We start from the raw sequence: 26,443 nt of genomic DNA, 5'->3' as shown, positions 1-26,443 counted from the left end.
CTCTTTCTTTTTTAAAGAATATATTTTATAAGAATATCGAGGCTGAAATTTGCGAAATTTAAAGAATATTTTAAGAATAAACCTTAGGCTGAAATTGTGAAAATAATACAATTTCATGCGTTGAAAATCTGTAAAAACAATACAATGATGTTTTTACTTAACTGTATAAAATTATTCCTTTCTCTAAACGGCAAAACAAGCCAACAAACGAAACACTCTTCACTAGCGATAGCCAAATGTTTAATGATGAGCGGTACATGTAACGTGTTTGCGCAGTAAAAAATATGTACAATGCAAAAGACATGAGCTAAACCGCAAAATTTTTCATGATAAATTCTTTCTTGTCGTATGACATGACATTTTGACCGTACTGATTGCAATGAACAGCAATGGAGCACTTGTAATTGATACGTAAATGTCATAAGTTAAGAATATTACAATAATATTTTCAGCCTAAAATCAGCAGAAAAATAGGAGTATTCAGCCTGGGCCGGAAAAACAATATTCTTATGAAAAAAAGAAAGAGTGTGATGCGTTATTTTTTAGAAAATTGTTAAGTTTAATTCGCTCCCAGATCATTTCGGCTTAATTCCAAGATCTGTTTTAGATTGATGAATCAAATGTCCCTTTACTTCCGGACAAGCATCTCAATGCAAGCTCAGCGTTGATCGTGATGACTTTGATGGAGTAAGCAAGAAATGTTAGTCGGCCCTTGCGCGTCTCTTTACTTGAGCATGCGTTTGTAGGCTCCTGGTTATCTTTTAGTTCAGATCGTAAATCTTTGGAGAATGTCCCCTCTACTTTAGTGCTCTCCAAAAGTCACAAGATGTCTTAGAAGGATTTTAATCACACAGTCACCATTTAATCACATCAAGTACAATTCTCGAACTGTCCGTAATTCTACTCGATCCTATTCTTGTATTAGCTATCTTAGTTTGGTCACACAGGAATTTCCGGTAATTGTTAATTCTTATCTACTAGCTCAGTTTACATCAATGTGAAATCGCCATGCCCTATTTGTCACGCAACATGCTAACAAGACGTTTCCGACACACACTCCCCTCATATGGTTCGCTATCGAAGCATATGTCATAATTCTGTTTCAATCACGCGATTTGAGTCTTGAACTATTAAATCACATATGAGCGGTAACAAAACGATAATCAGTCCTCGATCAACGTCACTTCCTATTGACGATTTCAAAATTCACAGTTCAGGCTGTGTACTGATTCCTTCAAACAAAACGATGATATATTCTACTGCTAATGGATCAGTTTTCACGAACTGATTTACCGTTCGTATTTCACATTGTTCAACATCCGCAACTTGTTTGATTTCTGTTCATAGTTCACATTGTTCAGCATCCGCAAGTTGTTTCATTCGTACCCTTGCTGCTGATGCTGCATCTCTTTTAGGGCGGAAATCCTGAGCCTGTGGGTTTAAGCGCGGGTCTGCCACTGGAGTATTGAGATCACACTCGAGTTCCAATGGGTACAAATGTTGTACTGGTCGTTCCAGCATGCTTTTCGCGGTTTTGAGTTGAACCGCGCGTATGACGCCGTCGCTGCCCGGGTACACTTCATTCACTATGGCCAGCGGCCATGTTCCACGATTCTTGCTGTCGGTTTTCACTATGACGACGTCTCCTTTCTTAGGTTGGAACTTGGTCACTGCGTGCGTCAGGTTGTGTCTTTCTCTTAGTGCTGTAAGGTATTCTCTCTGCCAGCGACTCCACATCTTGTCCTTGCAGGTTCGCAGATACTTAGCACGCCTCCGGATATCTCGATCTGTTATCCTCCAGGTCTCCTCTTCTGGTAACTGGTTTGTTCGCTGGTACAAGAAGGTTGCGGGCGTTAAGATTGGTAACTCGACGTCGTCTTCCACATAGCTTAATGGGCGGCGATTAATCTGCGTTTCAACGTCGAGTAGCACTTCACTGAGCTCAGACCAGGTTAGAGTAGCTCCACCAATAGCTTTGAACATGGAAGATTTCACGACTCCAATTAATCTCTCAAACTGACCCCCCCACCAAGGGGCGCGGCTCAAGTTGAATTTCCATGAGATCTCGTGTTGTTCTAGAAGACCCTGGAGACGCTCATCCTTTCGTAACTCCCGTAGCCATTTCTCAGCTTTGATGAAGGTACCGCCATTATCTGAGTAGATGACCCGTGGTCGTCCACGACGAGCGATGAAACGCTTGAGACATGTGATAAAGTTGTCCGTCTCCAGGCTGGCCATTAACTCTAAGTGTATAGCCCTTGAAAGGCTGCAAGTGAAGATAGCCAGGTAGGCGTTTCCTTGACTTTTCTTTCCCTGTTTGTACTTCACTGGCCCAGCGAAATCTGTACCGATGACTTCAAATGCAGCGCCAACTGTGGTCCGATCTTCCGGTAACTGACCAGGTATTGGGTTTCTTGCTGGAGTTGCATTGAATCTCTTGCAACCATAGCACTTACTTCGGACCGATTTGACCAAGCTACGAAGCTTCGGTACCCAGTATCTCTCTCTCACTGCTGCCATTGTCAGAGCGACTCCCCCATGCAGCGTCGCGCAATGAACTTGTTGGACCAGTTTTCCTGTAAAACTTGCACTGTTCGGTAGGTATATCGGAGTTTGCCCTTGTATACGGCCGTGGCAGGTCATCACTCCCTCTTCATTGGGTTTCAGGTTGAGTTGCCCGCTAATTTGAGGGTAGTCCGTGGTTTCTCTGTCTCGCCGTTGGACTCGCTTAATCCACCAACCACGTACGTCTTCTATTTCTTCTGTGAGTAGGGGCCCAAGTTTCTTCTCTTTATGCTTGCAGTTATGGATGAATCTCTTGATCCATGCGCCGACTCTTAAAGTTCGGCGCAAGCTGTTGCGTTCGAGGAGTTCGTCGAACTCGTCTGGCTCTGGTTTGGTTTGCGCTAGGTTGAGCACTTCCCTAATGACTTTGGCTTCCATTTCTGATGCTGGTGACGATCGAGTGACTGGGTTGATTGGCCACTTGGACTTGTCCTGGAGCCACGCCGGTCCCTGTTGCCAAAGTGCTGATTGAACTGGAGCACCTCTGCTCGCTAGGTCTGCAGGGTTTTCATCCGTAGGAACGTACCTCCACTCGATCTCCTTGTGTAATTGTATCTTGGCAACTCGATGCGCGACAAACTGTTTGTACTGGCCATTTCCCTTGATCCAATGAAGTGCGACGGTGCTGTCTAACCATCCAAACACCTTTGGGGAGGGCACGTTATCTAGGACGTTCCGCACGTTTATCAATAGATTGGTAGCCATGTGCGCTGCAATCAATTCTAGGCGTGGAATAGTCAGTCCCTGTTTAGCAAGTCGACTCTTGGCGACCACTAATCGTTGAGTGTTGCCTGATGGTTGGCGTACAACTGCATAGACTGCCGCTCCTACTCCTCGTTCTGATGCGTCCCCGAAAGAGTGTAGTTCCACTTCTTGTACTGCTTCTTGATATCGTGCTATTGATCGCGGTACTTGCTGTTCACGAGGTAATTGCTCCTCCCATTTTTTCCAGCGCCGTAGGAGTTCTCCGTTGATCTTCGCATCCCATTGTACTTTGGTTTCACACAACTCACGATAAATCTGCTTTGCAGTGAGCGTCAATGGTGCAATCAGGCCTAAGGGATCATAAATCTTAGCCATCTTTCCCAGGATTCCTCGCTTGGTTGGCTGGGTTTCTTCTTTGGGTATCACTACCGCTAAGGTGTCATGCTGTTTGTCCCACTTGAGTCCCAACATCTTAGATTCACTTGGTTTAACATTTAGTTGTTGTTTGGCAAATGACTGCTCTTCAGGGGGAACGATCAGGTTTGGATCTTCCTCTAGCTGTTTGACGTTGGAATGCCACTTGTGGAGTTGGAACGTTGCGTCGCTGAATATCTGAACGGCTTTCTCTTTACGCTGCTGGGCCTGGCTTGTATTTCGTCCACCGGTGAGTAGATCATCGACATACAAGCTGCGTCGAAGCTCTGCCACTATCTCTGGTTCTCGTTCTTCCCAAGCATCTAAATGAGCTTCGATTACGCCACCGAGTAGAAAGGGCGATGGGGCTAGACCGAACAGCGCAAGAGTGAAACGTAGTATCTCTAACTTCCCGTGTTCACTTTTCCTCCAATGGAATCTTAATGCATCACGTTCACACTCTCGGATTCGTATTTGCAAGAAGGCTTTCTGGATGTCTGCAGTTACAGCTATGGGGTATGCTCTCTGTCTCACTAGTATGTCCCAAAGCTTGTTTTGCAATGGAGGGCCAGGATAAAGGCACTCGTTCAGCGACGGTGACTCTGGCGTTGCTCTTGCAGAAGCATCATAGACTATACGCATCTTGGTCGTTTCAGCCGTTTCTCTAACCACTGCTTTGTGTGGGATGTAGAATTCTTTCCCCACGATTTCTTCTGGTGCAACTTCAACTACTTTGTTCTGGAGTTGCTCTCGTATAATGGCATCGTACTCATCGGTGAGGTTAATGCGTGCAGTTTTCTGGTCAGACTTGACAGGCGTCGTATACTTCCTTGTTCGTTTGTTGGTAGGTCTGGATGATTGCCTCGCCATGGTAGTCCGGTTTCATACCATCCTTCCGGTGAGCGTTGTAGTTGTTCCTTAAATTCTGCGTGCACTATGCTCTGGTCATGTTCTGATGTGTCTGCAAGCCCTAGTATGTCAAGCCTGCACAGGTCCTCGTAGTCGCTCTGTGATGTTTGCGTCAGCAGCATCGTGTTGTGGTCAAATTCTGATCCAGGACTCATGATAAACCATCCCAGTTTAGTTTTCTCCGCCACCGGTTCCCCATCCTGTCCAATTTGAGGCTTTGTCTCAGTTTTTACGCGCGCATATTCCCCGCTTCCTAGTACGACATGTATGGGAAGTTGGTCCTTCTTGTCACGGTCTGTGATTTTGACTCCGTGCAAATGCGGGTACTTGTTTATCAATTGTCCGTAGTTTGGGTTGTCAATCGACAACAGCTCCGCTTTGTTCACTCTCGTCAGTTTTACAGACATCTGATAACTCCCGTCTAAGGATTCTACGACGGTGTCGTACACTTCTAGTTTGGTTACTTTTGAGCTGATTAGCATATCCACACGTTTTGTTTTCGTTTCACTTGGCTTTTTCTTTAGGAGATCCAACAGCTTCGCAGATGCATATGAGCTCCCCGCGCCGGTATCTATCAACGCGCGACAGGTAATACCATCGACCTTTACTGTTAAGACTGGCATGATTCCTTCATTGTTCTCACTGGCTGTCATCAACGTCTGCTTCCCGCTGTCTGTTTGTTCACGATCACATATCGAAGAGTGATGGCGTTTGTGACAATGTAAACATGTTTTCTTGCTGAAACACTCTGCGGCGCGGTGATTCGGTGTTGCACAATTAAAACATAACTTCTTTTTCGCGCGAAACTGCTTTCGTTCGTCCACGGTTGAGATCTTCTGGCATTCCGACGATCTGTGCGTCACATCACTACAATAAACGCATTTGTTTGGCTTACCATCGCCACCACGTGCTTGGAAGAGCTTATTTGAGCGGTCACGTTTGGAATTAAGTTGCTCCGATGTTTCTCGTTCTTCAACCGGGTTTCTTTTTGTCCAAAGTCTTACTGCCTCTGACAACTGAGCGAAATTCCATTTCTCCCATTCCGGATCCATTCGTACTAGGTCTCCCCGAATTGCTGGCAGTTTATCCAGTGTCATTGGTACGTTTCCATTAACTTCACTGAGTTTATTCATTGTTTCCAGCGCTTGGACACAGTACGTCAATGTTTCGCTAAACTCGCTTATCCTCCTAGGGTTAGCGCTTGTGATGACAGGGAGAGCCATTATTTCTTTGACGTACGCCTTTGTTACTTCGGATTCCCTCCCATAATTGCTTAGTAATATCGACTTGGCTCTATTATAACCCTCAGCTGTAAACGGCAAGGCTTCCACAGCGGCTTTAACCTTTGGACCCAGTAACCCACATAAATAAGTAAATTTATTGATAGGTGCTATTTCGGCCTTGTCGATCGTCTCCGTGAACTGACCCCAGAACCTCGGCCAATCCAAGTAAGAGCCTTCGAACCTTTTAATCTCGATCTTTGGTAGCTTCGCTTGTGTTTGTTTAGGTGACCCGCCTCCCTCGTGGCTCTCTTTCGTCGTGAGATTGGTCTGAAGTTTCATCTTTTCTTCATGCAGTTTCATCTCGAATTTGAGTTGATCTTCACGCGCGGTCGTCTCTTCTTGGCGTCTTCTGTCTTCGAGCCATTTGCGAAGCTTCCCAACCTCTTCGTCAGCTTTCAGCAACTGAAGGTCAATCGCGGCATTCCACGTGCCTATGTCACCAAGATCTTCCTTTGCTTCTATCTTTAAGGCTTCCAACGCACGCTTTAACTCGTCCGCTTCAGATATTGTAGACCTTAATGCTCCCGTATGTCTCTCGATAGCATCTACAGATCCTGAATCTAGCACTTGTTCCGTTCTCTTAGCATGGATTTCTAGTTGCGTAAGTTTCGTTTGCAGTTTTGCCTTTGCGTTCTCCATCTCCGTCGGAAGCGTAGGTTTAAATAGAATTTAGGACTAAATTATACTCACAACCATGTAGATAGCGGTCCCGTCGGAGGTGCCACGTTTGGAGAATGTCCCCTCTACTTTAGTGCTCTCCAAAAGTCACAAGATGTCTTAGAAGGATTTTAATCACACAGTCACCATTTAATCACATCAAGTACAATTCTCGAACTGTCCGTAATTCTACTCGATCCTATTCTTGTATTAGCTATCTTAGTTTGGTCACACAGGAATTTCCGGTAATTGTTAATTCTTATCTACTAGCTCAGTTTACATCAATGTGAAATCGCCATGCCCTATTTGTCACGCAACATGCTAACAAGACGTTTCCGACAAATCTTGGTTTGAGTAGAGAAGGAGAGGATGATTTCGTGTTGTGCATTAAATTCTGGTAATTCGTACATCATTAGCGCGAATACTTGTTTTATCAGGATTTTCGCCCTCGCCGTAGTTTCAACATTCATTGCCCTTCCTCTCTCACGTCTTTTTTCCTTCCATGTCTTTCCCCACTGCTCACGTTCTTTTGGACATGATCTAATAATGCTTTTATTCCAGAGTGTAGAGCGTCAGGAATGACTCACACAGCACACTGCATTTAATTGCTCGTTGACACATGTAAGCCGGTGTGCGCCGCTGTTCGTCTCTGGTTTACTTTCAAAAATTAATATTTTTCTGACAGACGATCGTCGGCGTAACAGATTATAACACCTCGTTGGTATCATAGGGTGAAGAAACCTGGAGCGCCCTAAGATAATGCTCAACAATTTCTTGTACTAAAAGTATAAGGAATTGTATGGAGCTCTCCGGGATACTTACAGTACAAGCCGTGTGCGTCTTCTCATGTTTGTCACAGCTAGTGCATTAAATACCTCGTACAACAGATTCTTTGAAATTTTTTACCTGCTTCAAATCATTTATATATTTGTTCTTTTTTTAATCCATGCCAGGTATAGCACTCGAGAATGTATCTAGGAATATTTTTGGTTGTCTGGATTGCGTTTGGTCTTGTTCAGAGTCACCCAGGTAACATATTGGACTTTTATGGATAACATTTTAATTGACATAGTTTCCGGTATCGTGGTCTGAACTGTTCAGCTGGTTTCAGGGGTAGGTAAGTGGGTTGGGTGGGTAGGTGGGTCGATACGTTGGCGGGCGGGTGGGGGAGTGATTGGTGTGAAATACTGATTGAACTGATGACCTAAGGCTTGTGCCGGCCCCAAATGAATAATTAATAATGCCTACATTGAAGTGTTTTTGCCGTTGTTTTTATTCTTCATCGTGACTGAAAATACAACTGATTTAAATAATATTTGAGTTCCTCAAACTGTTTCACAAATTAAACCGAAGCAGTTCCTGGATGGAAACCGTTCCGCCGGAAACGAATCACAAATTTTGCCTTTGCCTGAAATGGGTTAAAGGGTTTAAGAAGCTCGCTGAAACGCCCCATTCCCCATTATTTTTACATAGTTCTAGTTAGGTGTTCCTATTAGCAGTGGGGATTTTCCACTGCTAGATGTAATTGACACGCTAATAAAGTCATTATTATTATTATTATTATTATTATTATTATCATTATTGTTATTACTATTATTATTAAGGGTACTCCCACGAGCTAACAGTTTGTTCGTTTGTTTCTTTCTTTCCTATTTGTCAGAAAAGACTAGCCACGGTGTGCCTATAGTAGTTTGTAATATATTTTTTATGTTGATTTGTAGGACATATTAGACTTGATCGATGATGAAGTCCTCCAGTGTAAAAACTGCCTTGGTAGGGGAGAAGGCGCAGAAGCCAAGTGTTTAGAAAACGTCGAGGTCAAGCCTTGCATAGAAAACGACCCAGTTTGTGCTCGGATAACTGCAACTGACGTATTCCAGTTTCTCTGCACCAGTCAAACCGAGTTCAACAACTTTAAGGCTTCTTGTGAATCTGACAAGAGTTGTGTTGTTGTACAGGTGTAAAACTGTGCTCCACAATATAATTGAGGTATTTAGTAAATTATTTATTTAGTTTCCTCTGTTATTGCTTTTGTTGCTTTGGGTGGTGTGTATTGTTTTCGGTGCTTTAACTGAGCGCTTTTACCAGTGGTAGGTCCTTTAGTTATTCTTTACGGTTTTTGCATGGCTCCCAATGTGTTTTTAAAATAGCCATTTATCTTTCGAAGTGTTATGGCTATCACAATTCTCATTGTTGTACTGATACAACTTTATTTAAGACTAGATCATTGGATAATGCATTTTGGGGGCGATTTTAATAAAGCAATATTATTTCACTCGCGCTTGTTAGATACGAGGTGATTATAGCCAACTTAGCGCTATGCGCCTCTTTGTCACCTCGTATCTAACATGTTCAACGCGCGCTCGTAAAATAATTGTTAAATATATTGTGAAGAAACTCTCTTTAGTATTATATGAATGTTTTCAAGCAAGATATATGGTGAGACAAGGGAGGATGATCTAGAACATCCTCTGTTGAGTAAGAGTAATATGAGGAATTTCATTAGAATAAACTCTAAAAACAATTTATTTATTCTTCGGCTCACCTTTCTTACATCTCCGGAAGATGGGAGACCGACGGATCAGATCAATAAGCCTTTGGTCAGTCAATATAGAATATTTGATTGTAAACAAAGAAAACGTGAATAGAAGTGGTTTCACGCAATCGTCAGAGTGTTCGATACAAATACATGTAGAGCGAAATACAAATTGAGATAGAATCTAGTTTCTATCTCAATTTGAATATTCGATTGTAAATATTTTTCATGTACTTATTTTCTAAATCATAGGATTCATAAGAAGTGGAGTTAGCAGTCACCTCCACAACGCCTTTAAGGACGCCAAGAGTGCTACATTTACAAGTACACGTGTGTTTGTGTGAAAAAATCAATTGTGAAAACTTTTCTTCAACCGTGCAGATTTCCATAAATAAAGAACATAATTCAATCAAAACGCTTAGTTTGTTGTTAGTATTCTTTTGGTTGTCAATGAATGACTGTGAATGGTCTTCTTGCTTTTTTACCGTTCGTTATGCTAATCGATCAATTACTGAACAGAACGACAGTTCTAAATGTGCCTGTCTGCTCTTGGTAACTGATCAAATCAATGCCGGCAGGGGAAGGAGTGGGTGGAGGGTGGGATAGGACAACGCAGTCAATGGCGCATATGGCATGGCCCGAAGGCACTCGGTATTTCATCGCAATTAGGGGGGATACACTAGTTAATTTTCGCGTTAACAGCTTTTTCATGCGTTTCATTTATTTAAAAGGGCAGCGGTTATCTGGTATTAATTTGCTGTACATTGGAATGATAAGTTTTGCGCGTTTTATAGCTATTCCATTGTATGCTTTTGGAAAAAGTAAACATGTTTTCTGTTAATTTAAGCAAACTATTCGATTCACATCCAGGCTGTTCATATTTATTCAATTCCAGCAATGCGGACTTAACATTTGGAAGCCTGGTCTTGAAGTACCACGCAACAGATTATTTTCGGTCGGAAGTGTGAAAAAATAACGTTATTTCTAGGGAGACGTGACTTTTCGGGATTACGCACGTGGAATACTTTAAAAGCCCGCTTTGGTTCTGAAATAACGGCTTTCGATACAGGTACAGTAGTGTGTAAAGTATATCAAACTCAAGAGGATAACATCATTTTATGATCCGCGATCGAAATACAATATAAACGAATGAACATTTAAGGCAGATATGAGATGGAAGTTGAGGGAGGTCTGAAACGGCAAAAATACCAGTAGGCTCTTCGCTTGCCAAGAAAGAAGGAGAGGAAAGGAGAAGAAAGGTCTTTCCTACTTTCTTTCCCCGTTAAGAGCCTGCTGGCTACAAAAGAATTCACTAAGACGAATAAATTTACACAGTATAATTTCAAACAGACGGGCCTGCCCGCCCTAAAGAAGAGAAAACATACTTAGCATTAGCCTGTTCCAGGTGTTCAGTTAGTTGGGTGCAGCGTTCTTTCGCTTTCTTTCGCTGCGCTTTTCGCTCGCGGTTTTTCGCATTGAGCTGCGCCAGCTCCCTCGCCAGCTCGCACAACCTACTGAACAGTGCGGGTCCTGGGACATAAATTCACCGCGGGCTTAGAAGCGAGGGTACTAGTTTCCAGTCTCCGTTGAATGAAAGCGACGTGGCACAATAGTTGTTGGCAATTTTCTGAGTTTATAATTTGTCATCGACTTCCAGATTTCTTGTGAAAATGACGACTTATCAAGACTTTATAACTCAAAATGAAGATCGTGATGGTGTTAGATTTAGCTGGAATGTTTGGCCTTCAAGCCGTCTTGAAGCCACACGAATGGTGAGTCGAGAAACTAGCGAGTTTATCGGAATTGTCAGCTGAGCTTTCCTGTCTAAGTTCATGTGTGATTCACGAACCATCATCACTATTTCCATCAGGTTGTTCCCATTGGTTGTATGTATACACCACTAAAAGAACGGCCAGAACTACCTCCAATTTGTTACGATCCTGTTCTTTGCACCAGGAACACTTGTAGAGCGGTTTTAAACCCTTTTTGGTGAGTTTAAGTGGGTTAATGTAATCATTGGAAGTTTTGTCATTTGAGAAGCCGGTTCTTCTACTTCTGTGGTATGTACCGTGAAATAACGAAGTAAATTCTTTTTTCCTTCGGCAGCCAAGTGGACTATCGATCCAAAGTATGGCATTGCAATTTCTGCTTCCAGCGAAATGCGGTATGTTTACAGTACACTTGAAAAATAATTAAGCCTAGCTATCATAGTCACTCAAGTATGACCACGATATGGTAGTTTAATTTTGTTGTCGCGGAATAGGTGGCTAGAAAGAAACTGCATAACTTATCACGTCAATTTTTGATTAAATCTCAGGCCATTTAAGCAATATACATTTGCAGTAGCTCTTCAACAAAATGTATATTGCTTAAATGGCCTGAGATTAAATCAAAAATTGATGTGATAAGTTATGCAGTTTTTTTCTAGGCACCTATTCAGCAACAAAAAAGCTAAAAGTGCAAGTCAACTGATACAGTTGTAAACAGAGGTCTTGGGGACCAATTATACTCCAGGCTGCCCAGGTTTAACAGGCTGGCTCGGTTTGTCGAAAGTACTTTCATCCCATTATTACATGAGGCGTACCAACTCGGAGCTGGCTGGCATGGTTTGCTGAGATGTATTTTTTTAATCTGGTATTGTGTGAGTCTTCCATAGCAAAAAAGATGGTGACTGGTACAGTTACCCAAAATCCTTAGTGCACGAAAACTTTAACAACAATTATAAACATACAGAAATGTTTTTAAATCTTCAAACCCAACATATACAGTGTTGTTAGCAGAGGGTCAAATCTTGTAAAAACATGGCTTTGCTTGTACTTTATGGGTTGCATAAGGTTCACGTGGTATTGTGGTAAAATATAGAGCTGCTATCCTTTTTCCTATCTGGGATTGGAACCAACACACAGATGTAGTATGTTCCTTGCCGCTGCCCTGCTGGTTTCGTAAGCGAGACTGGTCCAGTGAAGACAGTATCCCAGTATGGCGATGCCAGGATCTTAGATAACTGGGCTGGCTCAGTAATCATGTACATGGAATCACGAGGTTGATTTTTATTGTGTTTAATAAACATGCGGAGATCTCAGCAAACTGACCTGGTCAGGTTCATGTAGTCAGCCCCTTACAGATGATACATGTATGTGGTATTAGTCTGTGAAGGATCAGGGAAGACTTAACTTTATCATTTTGTCCTGCTATTAAGTGGAAACTCCTACACTTCCTTTTAACATTGCTATTTTATTTTATAATACATGTATAAGAAACTCACAACTTTGAAAAAATTACATGATTGCAAAAGAATGAGTGCTGGATTAGTTTTACTGACAGTGCTGTGTATTTAACAGTTCCCTCCTCAGTATGCAGGAATATCAGAACAACATCAACCTGCAGAGCTCATTCCTCAGTTCTCCACCATTGAGTATACTCTCCAGGTAACTTTACCAGTCCTTACAGTGTAGTGGCCTCATGGTTATTGGGCCTGTCTCTAGTTTGAGCAGTTCTTGGGCAATACTACTCTCATAGACTGTGCCTTAATCTCCACCCAGGTGTATAAATGGGTACTGGCAAATTTAATGCCGGAGGTACATTGTAACCCTGTGATGGACTAGCATCCCATCCAGGGGGCAGTAGAAATACTCCTAGTCGCTTCATGCTACGGAAACTGGGATAATTAAGCTCCAGCTTGATGGCTCCTTGGCTCCTATGCAGACTTACAGTGTAGTGCCATATTACCTGTATGTCATTTTATTTTGCTACTGTAGCTCAATCCTGCTATTTTTAACCACCCTCCATTATATTACCATGAACAGTTCACATGTTTTATAATAATAATGGGTTGTCTTGTTTTCCTTTGTTGTCTGAATTGCTTTAATTAAATGCCAATTTTGTGCAATTTTTTTTTTCTCAGCGTGGTGGTGGCTCTGGTCCACTGATCTATCTGATTGTGTTGGACACATGCATGGATGATGAAGACTTTCAAGCTGTGAAGGTTTGATTATGTTCATGTATCTTTATGTTGTTTTATGAGATCAGTGCTCGAAATTAGCAGTCGTCCAGGCAACCAATTTTTGGTAAAATCAAGAGGCTGGTTGCCCGAGGGAAAAAACAATGGACAACCCAGCCAAAAATAGGAAATAAATTCATCATAAACAGCACCCAACTTACGTGACAGTTTTGTATTGTCAATGTCCAATAGTGTGAAATTAACAATAATTAATTTGCCTCAGCTAAGCATTTTCTTGTGTTTTGGATATCTGTAAATTTTACAAAACAATGCCAGGTATGAAAATGTAAGAGAAAATTGCAAAGTTTCATGTGTGGTGGCGATCAAGATCAAAGATGCTATTTTGAATATGCCACAACTTAAACCCAGACTTCCGCAAAAACCATTGGCGCACACTAAGACAAGCCTGACTGCCATGTGATTCTACACGACGTGTAAATAGAGGTAGGATCATTATCATAATTGAAGGGTTTCGGGCAAAAAGGGCGTATCTGACATTTTGGGCGGATTTTTGTTTTTTGCAGGATCGAGCTAATTTTTGGCAGACTGAGTTGTTTTGACATGAAAGGCATTGTTGCGTAATTGTTTTTGTTGATTTGCGCTTCGTTTTCGAGAAATAAGGTATGCAAAAAAACCTCAGTTTTTCAAGGGTATCTTTTGGAGATCTTTTGTTGAGCAAAAAACAAAAGAAACCTTTGTTTTGCTAAACAATGAAGTCACCGAAGCGTGGTATTTGCCGCTAGTTTTATTATTCATATAATTCAGGGTGGTAGCTAACAAAAATTTGTCTGCCGGTTGTCTTGGAAATTGAGCCGGCTGAAGAAGGCACAAAGCGCCTTCTGTCGTCGGCGGAGCGGACGTGGGGGTAGGTATGGGAGGGGGTTGCCCCCTCCCATTGGGGGGGGGTATGGGGGGTCTCCCCCAGGAAATTTTGAAAATTTTAATTCAATTTGGGGCACTCTGGTGAAATCTAGGGGCTCTCTTATGCAAAAAGAAACAAACATTAAAGAGAAAAAATTGTACATGCATAGGCATTTTGTTATCTACCATCCCCTGATATTGGTATTATATATCATATTATTTTATTTCTAAATATGAATGCAAATAAAAATATATTTGACACAGGAATAAATAGTACCTCCTTCATTTTGTTAAGCTTACTTTTACTCTTCCACAAAAAGTAAAGTGTAACTTTATTATTCTAGCAGTAATACTCTTAATAAGAACAAGTTCAGAGCAACTGCGGAACTATTTAACACCGTACTTAAAAATATTAATTTCTGGCATGTCTGACTTAACGGTAATTACCTCGTTGTCTTCGATCAAAAAATGCTCAAATATCCCCCTGGTCAGTATTGCGTTTTCTTTTATGTTGATTTAAGCTTACATCTGCTGATTCCATCGATGGATAGATAGTAAACTTTCAAACAACTGTCGGATGACTTTACAATATTCACTCGAGGATCGAACAAACTATCTTGTCCCACATTTACGAGAGATCTAGGAGACCTGGTAACAAACTCGTTCCCAATCTTTCACAACGCCTTGAGTGCGGGGGACTACCAAGGTTCATGTTGACAAGATGGCGGATGCAGAGAACGGAAAGAGGACACGGTAAACAAGTTCTCAAAACAAGACTTTATTTCAGTTACTTTGTGGCATCGATACTCAAGGTAGTCAGGAGTTTATTGAGAACCTTTTCACTCACAATATATGATTCTAAATCAAACAAGTGCGTAACCAAAGAACTGTTCAATGTCCTTTTAACTGAGTGTTCGCCAGCCAAAATTCAGCAGGCGATGACCTCTTTCCCAGCCGGCGAATTTCGCCGGCAGCCAGCGCTTAGCGACAACTCTGATAATTATGCAATTCTTTTACTGTTGCTTCATTAGCACAAGCGAATAAGGTGCTGAACTGGCCGGATGCGAGTTTGTTTTGTCGTGACACCAGTTCGATATGAGGTCGGTCAATTTTTTTTTTCCGGTCTATTTTTCTACTTCTTTCAAAAATCAAAACATCTATTTAGAAAAAAACCGTGCTGTCGAAGCTGCTAAAAGTAACCGTTTACGTTTGCACCGTGTCAAAATCCACCTTGGAAGGATTCGCTCCAAAAGATGCTGCTCGGAAAACTGAGTTTTTTTTGCATACATTATTTCTCAAAAACAGAGCGCAAATCAACAAAAACAATTACGCAACGACGCTTTTCATGTCAAAACAACTCAGTCTGCCAAAAATTAGCTCGATCCTGCGAAAAATAAAAATCGGCCCAAAATGTCACATACGCCCTTTTTGCATGAAATCCTTCAATATTGTTCTCAAATTCATTATTTCTTTACTAAGGAGACAAAAAATGGACGTTTTTTTGCGTAGTGCACTTAAATGTGTAGGTTTTTCTTATGGGCAACCAAGGATTCATCAGAGCAACCAAATTCACAGGTTTGGTTGCCCAGCTTTTGAATTAGGGACGACCTGGATTTTTTTTTAATTTCGAGCACTGTGAGATATTGTTTTTTGCCTCTTGAACATACATCTAACTACATGTAGTAATTCCTTTGGGGATCTGGACACTACTAAATGAAAGGTACCAATGCTACAAAATGTTATGCAAAAAAAAAGAAAAATATAGAAGATGTACATGTACAAACATAATTTACATCATTATGTGTGAAGTAATTCCAAGCATCTAAAGTGCTAATTAGTTTTCTATGTATTTGCAATAGGAATCGCTACAGATGTCGCTGAGTCTTATGCCACCTAATGCTTTAGTTGGACTCATCACATTTGGTAAAATGGTAAGGACTAGCACCATTTACATGCACATTGTTATAATTTGTAGGCTGGGAAATACTTTAGCTTTTGTTATTACATGTACATGTACATGTACATGTATATGATTGATTTATTGTCCCTTGTAATAACTCAAAAACTTGGCTCAGTCAGTTGTTGTGTTCTTTGTTTTTTCTCTCTCTCTTGCTTCTGGCCATCATTTTTGTGGGCCTCATGGAAAGCGAGATTCATAAAATGGGTTCAAAGGCCATGTCTGTGGTTTGTGAGTGGCACTGAAACAGTCAACATTTATCACCAATTGCATCAACTTAAAGTAGACCATTTTAGTGTTCAAGTGTATTTAAATGACTTAATTAGCCTTTGCTTGCTACAGTACATGATACAACACCTGTAGTAACTTACTGGTAAGTACATTAATTTAACAACCACGCATACACTGTATATGTAGTTTAAGAATAACGAAAGGTCATAGGTCATTAGTTTTCTGTCATCTTGTGGGATAGGTTCATGTTCATGAGTTGGGATGTGAAGGTTGTTCCAAGAGCTATGTCTTTAGAGGAACAAAGGACCTCAATGCTAAACAAATACAGGTTTGTACAGTGTGGTATGTCTTATAATTTACATAGTGTTTTCCAGAGATAGTACTGAGTAGTGTACATGTCGTTCTAAGCTCATTCTCAGTCTGCAGTAGTCTATTTCATTCACTGGTGATGAATTGTCGTACAAGTGGTACATGAATCTTGCATTAAGCAACTGGATTTATCTGTTTTACTGTATAATTTACAATCCTGAAAATGTAAGAAAGAACACTGGAGCTCTGTTTATAACATGATTTTTAACTTTCAGGACATGCTTGGCTTGGGAGGCAGTGCACGAGGACAACAGGCTCAGATGAGAGGCGGGCCTGTTCCACAACAACAACCTAATGAAACATTTAACAGGTACAGAAATAACTGCAGCATACATGTAACTGTATAAACCACAATTTAATGAATGGATGTGCATGTATAAAGTGACTGCCAAGGAATTGCTTTTGTCTACTTTCTCGATTTCATGCACACATACATGTATTTATTGTGTCTGAAGGTTTAGAACAGGTTCATTGTTTGCTTAACTTGATGCAATTGCAATCCTAGTAAAAGTTTATCCCTTTCATGGTAGTGAACCACCATGAAGCTCTGTGTTTGCATGAGATTGGACTTCATTCTTGTTATTGTTACTAGGATATTGCAGCATTCATTTGGCAGTTTAACACAAAATCCAGTAAGGAAATGAGCATTGTTAGCTATCAATTGAACATTTTAAAAATTAATGTAATTTGGTTTTGCTTCTGTTCAGATTTCTTCAGCCAGTCCACAAATGTGACATGAGCCTTACTGATTTACTGGGAGAGCTTCAACGTGATCCATGGCCTGTTCCCACTGGAAAACGACCCCTGAGGTCCACTGGTGCAGCTCTATCAATTGCTGTTGGTCTGTTGGAGGTACAGCCAAGTTTATTTTGTACAGGTCTACATGTACACAGTTGCCTTTATAGTCTGGGGCTCATTTTACTGTATTTTGTTTTAGTATGTGCATTTTCGAGTTTCACTTTGACTTACTACTAATTACATAATAAACTTGTGTGTGTAACTGTGATGATCAATCATTTCTCCATAACTAATTACACTTTACTACCAGAATTTCTAAGTAACATGTAGGGCCAAAAATAAGAATTGAGCTCACACCTGACCTGCAGAAAGTAATAGTGCCCTAATCAGCAACTTGATCTTACTCATAATCTGCAAATTATACAAACTCAGTATTGTCTCTATAGTTGTGAAGGAACTTACTGATGATTTTGTGAACAATGCAGTTCAAGTGCTGTTGTACTGAGTAACATTGTATGTTCACAGTGTACGTACCCCAACACTGGTGGAAGGATCATGCTCTTCATGGGTGGACCTGGAACACAGGTAGCTGCTGTAAACAATATTGATTGTGATACCAGATCACCACGCATTACGTAATGTACAACATAGATTAAATTCAGTGTAGTTTAGTTAGAGGTACATTCAGCTTAGTTGGTTAACATGAAGAAGTATTTGGGAAGCTTGACAGCTCAACAGCTCTTCAGATTTTAAATGCATGAAGAAATTCTGAAGGGGGTTGCTACTGTACTCCTCCTAGATTAGAGATTCAACATTGTGTAAAATTATTTAGTATACATACATGTACAGTTGATACTTGATACTCAATTGACATCTTGTTGATGCATGTGCTTATAAGTCACAGAAAGGCACATTGTTTTTGGATATCCATTACCATCTTACATGTTGATATTAAGTTGCCCAAATAACTTAGTTGTCTTTTGATCTGAAGTCCTGTGTATTTGTCATTATCCTAGTGCATCTCACAAATAATGTGTAGACGCTAATTAGTGTCGTTTAAGATATGTTGTGAAATTACTAATATTAATTTTGTCGTTGACATCACCAGGGCCCAGGGATGGTGGTTGATGAGGAGTTGAAGAATCCGATGCGATCACATCATGACTTGGAGAAAGAAAATGCAAGATATGTCAGGAAAGCTATCAAGGTATTACAAGAAGATATTGTCATAAAATGGCTATTTCACACTTTCAGTCTTTTAGAACAGTTACTAATGGCCTTTTGGTAATTAATTTTTGTGATTCTCTAACTTGCAGCATTATGAAGCATTGTCAAGACGCACAGCAGAGAATGGCCATGTGGTTGATATATTTGCATGTCAGCTGGATCAGACAGGACTGCATGAGATCAAGAGTTTCCCCAATGTGACTGGGTATGTATGCATCACAGCTTTTCTCTCCACTCCATGTTCATCTCTGATGGGGTAGCCTGTGCAGATGCGATGTTAGACGTTCTCTTCCTCCCCTCAAGAGACGTGCAAAGTTCAGTTGTACCAGATGAAATTCATTCTGATAAAAACTGTTCATGTACATGTACACACGTAGCTCCACAGAGACCCAGGTGTTGTCTGTAATAAATTGATTAATGCAATTGAATATTCAAAGCCAAGCAATAACTAATGACTCTGTAGAGATACATGCACATGTATCTTATAATGTTAGCACTCACGAGGGGACAAATCCCCCAGGATTTCATGAGAACCACATTTACCCATTTTTTTTTTCAAAAACATCTATTTGCAGTGATAAAATTTGGTCTCTTGGATTTGTTCCATGAATTCAACCTTTTGCCTGGTCTGTTGGGCATAAGCCTGTCTGACCAAAATAATGAAAAATAATAACCTAACAATAATAGCCTTTGCCCACAGAGTTTGCTCTTTCCCTGTACAATAATTCCCCTTGTGTAAGCACTACAAGGGCAAAGGACTTATACCTACAACCAGTCGCATTGTGTAACTTCTTCAACAGACTTGTGCCTTTATGTGGGCTGACTTAAAACTAAAAAAAAAAAATTGCCTGGGTCATTATTAGACCTCTTTCAAGTGAGTTAAGAATTTATTAAATGAGAAAAGCAGTTTGTTGACTGAGGCCTAACTTGCACTGTTAGCTGTATCAGGGTTGACTTTGCCTCTCTGTCTTACAGTATGACATTTCAATTTTGTTTGATTTTTTGTCTTCAGAGGTTACATGGTGATGGGTGACTCATTCAACACAGCACTTTTTAAACAGACTTTCCAAAGAGTTTTTGCCAAAGACATGCGAGGAGAGTTTAAAATGGCTTTTGGTGCAACACTTGAAGTGAAGGTTAGTTTGTATGTAGTGGACATGTACAATAATGTGTTTCAGTGGAATCTTTTATCCCCAAAGGTTCTTGAGACATTCTCACTTCTAAATATCCCTTCTTAGCCGAAAAATCAATCATCTCTAAACACTAGCCTGTTCGCCTGCTAAGTATTCTTTTGCACCACTCACTTGAACTTGCCCTTGTCCAGTCCAAGAACGGCCTACATGTACATGTAAATTCTACTTCAGTTGTACTTCAGTGGAGCCACATCAATCCAGTCACCAATAGGTCACAAAAATCTGCCTTATTAACAGAGTAAAGGGGTTGCTAGCCTGCGTAGCAAGCGTTTCTGTGGGGTTCGGGAGCAAAGAATTACAGCGCAAAAAATGGAGCGAGTAAAAGAGGGGGGAGGGGGACCACCCCCCTCTTTCTTTTTTTTGGCTCTCGCCCCATTTTCCACGCAGACAAAACACCGAAAATCCCGTTCCTTGGGCTTCCTTTGCTTCCAAACCCCACGGAAGCGCTTGCTACGCAGGCGAAGAGGTTTCTTAAATAAGTAAATGACTGACTGAGCTTTTGTTTGGGCCAGAATAAAGAAGCTGTAGTAATGAGGTGGCTGTATTAACTGGGTTGCCATAGGGCAGGGCTCCGCTGTATGATCTAATGGTTATTGTTGTTGGTTTAGACTTCAAGAGAGTTGAGAGTATCAGGAGCCATTGGACCCTGTATATCAATGGACAGAAAAGGACCCAATGTGTCAGAAACAGTAAGTCAGTTCTTTTAAACATGTTAAGATAAGATAGAAAAGTGCATCTAGCTAGCAATTCTTGAGAAGAGAAAAAGCAGCAGAAAAGAGCACTTTCTGATATGCTTACTTTGGCAAAAAGGATGTTTGAAACTGGAAAGTGGATGGATAAAAAGGGATGCGAAGTTTTATGTCAGAAGTTCTTACATGTAAATTTAGTTGCTCAATCTTGCGAGTTGTTCATGAATATGGAAATTATGTATAGGTGTGTTGGAATGCAGTGTAACAGTGATGCTTGCCTGCTTGTGTGCTGTTGAACTTTGCTTTGTGATCTTCCACTTTGTGTCAATCTTTTTCAGGAAATTGGTGTTGGAGGAACTTGTGCATGGAAGCTCTGCGGATTGGAGCCTCAAACAACACTGGGAGTTTTCTTTGAAATAGTAAACCAGGTAAAACTAATGAATTTGATTGGATTTGGTTGTTATTTGCTGCAAAATAAAGGTTGGTAATAGTAACTGGACCAAGTGGAGTACAATTCAGGGAGTAATCACACGAGTAATTTCAAAATTGGACGAGCGCGAAGCGCGAGGCCAATTTGAAATACAAGCATTGGATTATGTGGATTGGGTGACAAGCAACCCCCTTTTGAAAAAGCAAAAAATTAAAAAAAAATTGAATTAAATTGTGAACATTATAGCAGAAATGAGGGGAAACCTTCTGGACAGTCACCTCAATGTTATTTCTACTTTGTGGCATTGCTACATGTACATGTAGTGTTATTTTGTGGTGTAACAGTTTTAAATTAGGTTCCAATTCTCAAATGAGTTGAAATATTTTTGGGGCATGCCCCATTAATTCTTCAACGCAAAGGTACCATCCAACCCCACTTGAAAAATCCTGGATCCGCCCCTGTTGTTCCCCACTTTTTTTTTTACTTTTTGGCCTAAAGGGTAAGTTCATTTCAGCAGTTTAAACATGCAATTTATAGTGCATTAGATTAGAATGGACTTGGTAAATACAAGTACATAATATATCTCAAAACATCATTAATATCAAGTGTATTTGGAAAAAAAAAAAATTTGAACGTGAATTTATCATCAAACTTGATAAATTAATTATGACACTTTTTTGTTTGCTTTTTTAAAATAATTTCAGCACACAGCACCAGTCCCCCAGGGTGGACGAGGCAGCATACAGTTCATCACACAGTACCAACATTCCAGCGGTCAGCGGAGAGTACGAGTCACAACATGCGCACGAAACTGGGTAGAGTCGTCAAGTATTCAACACATTGCTATGGGTTTTGACCAAGAGGCTGCCGCTGTTATGATGAGTAGAATAGCTGTGTTCAGGTATGTGTTCAGTGGAATATATTTTTTTTGTAGAAAGGATGAAGGAGAGATAGAAAAGCACTCTTATCTCCAACCTCTACAGGACTATTAGACATCTGGATTTCTCAGAGAGACAGACTGGTTACAATGAATGTTACAACTTCATGGTCAGGGCTTATTTTTGTATTCTTTACAGATGTACATTTTACTTGTATCACTCAATCACTGCATGAAGGGTATACATAACATTATATGAAGTTACCATGTACTTGGTTGCCACAGCTTCAGATACATGTATTAGGGGACTTAAGATTTGGATACGAGTATGTCTTCGAGTACGAGTACGTCTTTCAATTCTAGTACAGACTTCATAACACCACATCACATACCCATCTCATCTCATGGGCTACCCTTCCTTTCCTAAAACCAACATGAAGAGCGAGGGGTCTGGAAACGTCACTGGTTTGAAATTCGAAAATTGCACTCGTACTCAGTCTCGTACTCGTAGTCCAACTCTTGGTCATTTCGTTTCTTGGCCACTTTTTTTTTTGGTTGGAGGGCGGGGGGGGGGGGAGGGGTGGGGGGGTATACCCTTAACCAAGGTACAAGGGTTCCTTTTTGGTAATACAACACCAAAACAAAAGAAGGATGGTTATTTAAATTTTGAGGAAGATTGAGACGAGTAAAAGCAACATTTTGGGCAAATTATCAAAATGCCCCATTCATTGTGTACATGTACATGTAGGCTCTATAAGTGAGATCTTCTTTAAAAACTTGGAATATCTCGATACAAAAAATCTTCAGTGTTGCTTGCGCGTTTTTGAAACTTAAAATACCTCTTGATATAGAGTAATGTTATTGTAATGTCCTGTATTGTTTTACTTCCTGACATTATCTTTCTGCCTCATTATAGAGCCGAGGGAGATGATGGTCCTGACGTGTTACGGTGGTTAGATCGCATGCTCATCAGATTGTGTCAGAAGTTTGGTGAATACCACAAGGATGATCCAGGATCATTCCGTCTGGCAGATAACTTCACTTTATATCCACAGGTACAGAAATGAAATGAGTTTTCTTTTCTTAAATCCCTCGAAGAAAAGATGGCATTCTTGAGCTCCCCCGTTAGAATTACCTGGAGACTCCCCTCCCCCTCCCCCAGAGTCTGTATGAACGTTCGTGCGTTGACGTCATAACCAAATTTTCTCGGCTTGATGGCTTACCAAATTCTCTTACCCATGGCATTCATTTGGCTTTTAAGTTTAAAATCGTTAAAACAAAAACAAAAATAATAATAGTTTCAATACATGGACTTCAAGTAAACCCTATTCAGGTCTTCAAGCCAAAAGAGAAAGAATCATACAATGTAGTTTATATTGACTGTACATTGTAGATACAGTGGTATTTGGTTGTCTTTTTCACGACAAGCCATTGTTCAGAAGCATTAAAACAAAAAATAATCAGTTTTAATGGAAATTCATTTAGTCCGATTTCAAGCCTAAAGAGAAAGAATCTAGTTCATAGTGACTATAGATACATGTGGTGTTTGGTTATCTTTTCCCGACAACACAATCTTCGGACGCATTAAGTTAATTAAAGCTTCTTGATAGTATGCCTTCTCTTGAAATAAAGAGGTGAAGAACAAGGAGACCATAGCTGCAAATTTTTAGACGATTTGATTAACACGCGTGTAAACGGTTGGTGATTCAGGAAACGAAAGACTAGATCTTCCTCCACGTATTTGTGTTTCGCTTGTTAAATGTGTGTTACCCTTTACCTTACAGTTCATGTTTCATCTAAGACGTTCACAGTTTCTTCAAGTGTTTAACAACAGCCCCGATGAGACAGCTTACTACAGGTAGTGATTTCATCGAACTTATAGCTTAAAGTAGCGAGGTCACGGTTTGCCCATCTTGAAAAGTTTAGCCTAAAATTTTCACGTTCTTCGTTTGTTATCCGTATTGATCTTCTCCATCTTAAACCATCCTTGTTCCTTTATGGGTTACTATAATCTCTTTAGTATTTTTCTATTTTAGTAAACTACTATTTTCAGGTCTCCTTCAATTTAAAGGTCAGTTTTTACGCTGGCCAAAAATAACTCAAGATGCCCTGACTGAACTCCTTTTAGACGGTGTATTTTCAAGCGGATTTATAACTCTGTCAGTAATTTTATGTGGCGAAAATAATCCACGTTGTTTTGACTTGATTCCTGTGAACAGTTGAATGGTAAAATATTCCGCATTCACACCTCCACTCCATCACGGTCGTGGAGGTGTTGGTAGTTGCAAGGGGTTTTGTCAGAGATGGCTCAGAATGACCATAACACACCGTTTTGTTTTCTTTTCTACAGACATATTTTGAACCGAGAGGATGTGACCAACTCGTTGATTATGATTCAACCTATTTTGTACTCGTATTCCTTCCAAGGACCTCCCGAGGTAAGTTCAGAAATTATAATAAGCAGTTAAGGTTTAAATCATAACTGCCTATTCGGAAAGTTAAGTTTTGCAGGCATTCTGTTGATGAGAGGGGTTCAAGGTACTGCCCGCACACAATTCTCGTCGTCGTTCCCCCAAAACTGCAGCTGAACGTCTCAAATATCCAAACTCCTTCCGTTTCAAGCCAAATGTTCAGACAGTCACTGACAAGTTGCGCTTTGTACGTCGCATACATGAATGCACTGAGAATGTAAACAATTGCTTTCCACCTACATTAGGTTATTCGCCCGTAATTTGATATACCACTGCTCGTTTTAAACCGTTCTCTAACAAAACTCTGGCGCATTTTCGCTTCAAACTCTTACAAACTTCGTTGCCGATCACAAGTAAACACGAATAATGCAGTAAACCAATTGGAGTGGAAGTGTTTCTTGGAGTCATCGTAGAATTCTGGAATCGTCAGTTAACGGGAAAGATGTTTTAATTGCGTTCTTATCAAAGTTATTGTATAAGAGATAATCATTGTTGTAATGTTTCTCATGTCGCGTTCTTTTTCAGCCGGTATTACTAGATTCTAGCAGTATCTTGGCAGACAGGATTCTTCTCCTGGACACGTTCTTTCAGATCCTTATATTCCACGGAGAGGTGGGTATTTGGTAAAATTCTGATGCGTGTACTGTGCAGTGAATGCAGAGATAAGCACGGAATTACTAATTGTTTTCCATAAAAGAGGAAAAGAATACAACATACTACCGAAACAAAGCTATAACGTATTATTTTTAGTAACATTATTATTATTGGCTGGAATTATCTGGTCTTGTTCTGAGAGGTTCCCATTCGTTCGTTCGTCGTTCGTTGTTCGTCGTTCATTGTTCGTCGTTCGTAGTTCGTCGTTCGTTCGTTCGTCGTTAGTTTGTTCGTTCGTTCGTTCGTTGGGAGCATATAAGACATATTAATATGATTTCAATTAAAAAACCTTAAACTTGATGACTAAAACTCTTAGTTCGCTTTTTGTTGCTCCTCTAGACGTTTTTAACCATCGTGCAATCAAATTGCCCGGCAGATGTTGGATGATAATGCTACTATATAGCAGCCGTGATTTCTTTTGATTTTTGTTCCCATCTCAGACAATTGCACAGTGGAAAAAAGCCGGCTACCATAATGACCCTCAGTATGAAAGTTTCCGTCAACTTCTCCAAGGTCCTGTGGATGATGCGGGTGAGATCCTTCAGGTCCGATTTCCAATGCCAAGATACATCGAGACCGAGCATGGCGGCTCTCAGGTACCACTCTTATTCTTTAATGTTCTCTGAATTTTCCTAAATCTGACTATGCGCGAGAAACGTAGTCTTGAAGGGAACTTTATACGTTGAACCAAATCCTTAGTCCTTGGCATAGTCGGCTGACTGTTGTCACTGAAACTGCACCTTAAAAAAAATCAATTGTTTTATTAATTACCATCTTTATTGTCCTCTGTCGTAACAATGGTCGCTTATTTCGGGTTATTTTTACTTTTTTGTTGGTTTTTCTACCTGACAAAACTAGACCAATGACTTTCTAGCACAAAATGCAGTGGTTGTTTTCTACAGGCGTCTGAGATTCGAGTAGAAAAATTGCATCTCAGCGCAATATAAATCTATTGGTTGCTCTGGTTGGCTGTTATCTTATCAGTGGTGATTTTTCATGCTGAGTAAAGACCAGTCAGAGACACCAAGAATTTCATAGGATAAGTGCTCAGCTATCGGTTTGAAATTTTTCACCTTGACTCCTGAGCGCCTTTCCCTAACCAAGGTATGGCAGTAACTGTAAGTGCTGGAAAAAAAAGCCTTAGTCACTGTTTTTAAAAACCCTTGGACACTGTTTTGAGGTCATTAATTTTGTATCTTCTATTTTTCCAGGCTCGTTTCTTGCTGTCTAAAGTGAACCCTTCACAGACGCATAACAACATGTTCGCCTGGGGTCAAGATGCTGCTGGTGCTCCTGTCCTCACTGATGACGTCAGTTTACAGGTGTTCATGGAACATCTCAAGAAACTGGCCGTGTCCAACACTTCTTAAACATTCCCCGCGAATATCCCCGGGATCATTCCTTAAGAATTTCCCTGGGAGGATACCCTGGGGAGAAATTCTCTACAGAAGGCTCACAGGACAAACAACTTGGAGAATTCCTGGGGAATATATTCTTGGGGTGCCCCCCCCCCCCATTTTTTTTTATTGTCTGTGTACATCTGCCCTCGTCGTAGAGTGCTGATCTGCACAGGTGATATAAGGAAAATGTTCATCTTTGAATCGAAAACAGACAGTATATTTGAGCATTAGTTTCTACTATCGTAAACCTCTTGAAGTGAAAGATAGAAAATAAGAA

General features: G+C 40.6%; 1 protein-coding gene and 1 pseudogene across 1 annotated transcript; one reads left to right on the top strand and one right to left on the bottom strand.

The window, feature by feature from the left end:
• Positions 1-1,262: 1,262 nt before the first annotated feature.
• Positions 1,263-6,867, bottom strand: LOC145483403 (uncharacterized; annotated as a pseudogene).
• Positions 6,868-10,650: 3,783 nt separating this feature from the next.
• Positions 10,651-26,427, top strand: LOC145483442 (protein transport protein Sec23A-like). The gene is made up of 22 exons (XM_081461949.1): positions 10,651-10,841; positions 10,940-11,058; positions 11,176-11,233; positions 12,411-12,497; positions 12,974-13,054; positions 15,790-15,861; positions 16,360-16,446; positions 16,703-16,797; positions 17,195-17,339; positions 17,751-17,810; positions 18,334-18,432; positions 18,542-18,657; positions 19,465-19,588; positions 20,254-20,334; positions 20,673-20,762; positions 21,469-21,665; positions 22,558-22,696; positions 23,426-23,499; positions 23,992-24,079; positions 24,638-24,724; positions 25,207-25,362; positions 25,978-26,427. Exons 1-22 carry the CDS (start codon positions 10,740-10,742, stop codon positions 26,134-26,136), a joined length of 2,316 nt encoding a protein of 771 aa, XP_081318075.1. The 5' UTR covers positions 10,651-10,739; the 3' UTR covers positions 26,137-26,427.
• The last annotated feature ends 16 nt before the right edge of the window (positions 26,428-26,443 follow it).

Source organism: Orbicella franksi, chromosome 4 (genome assembly GCF_964199315.1).
Source record: "Orbicella franksi chromosome 4, jaOrbFran1.1, whole genome shotgun sequence".
Classification (NCBI taxonomy): Eukaryota; Metazoa; Cnidaria; class Anthozoa; order Scleractinia; family Merulinidae; genus Orbicella; species Orbicella franksi.
The sequence above is the reverse complement of the archived record's forward strand: the minus strand, read 5'-3'. Positions and strand labels throughout refer to the sequence as shown.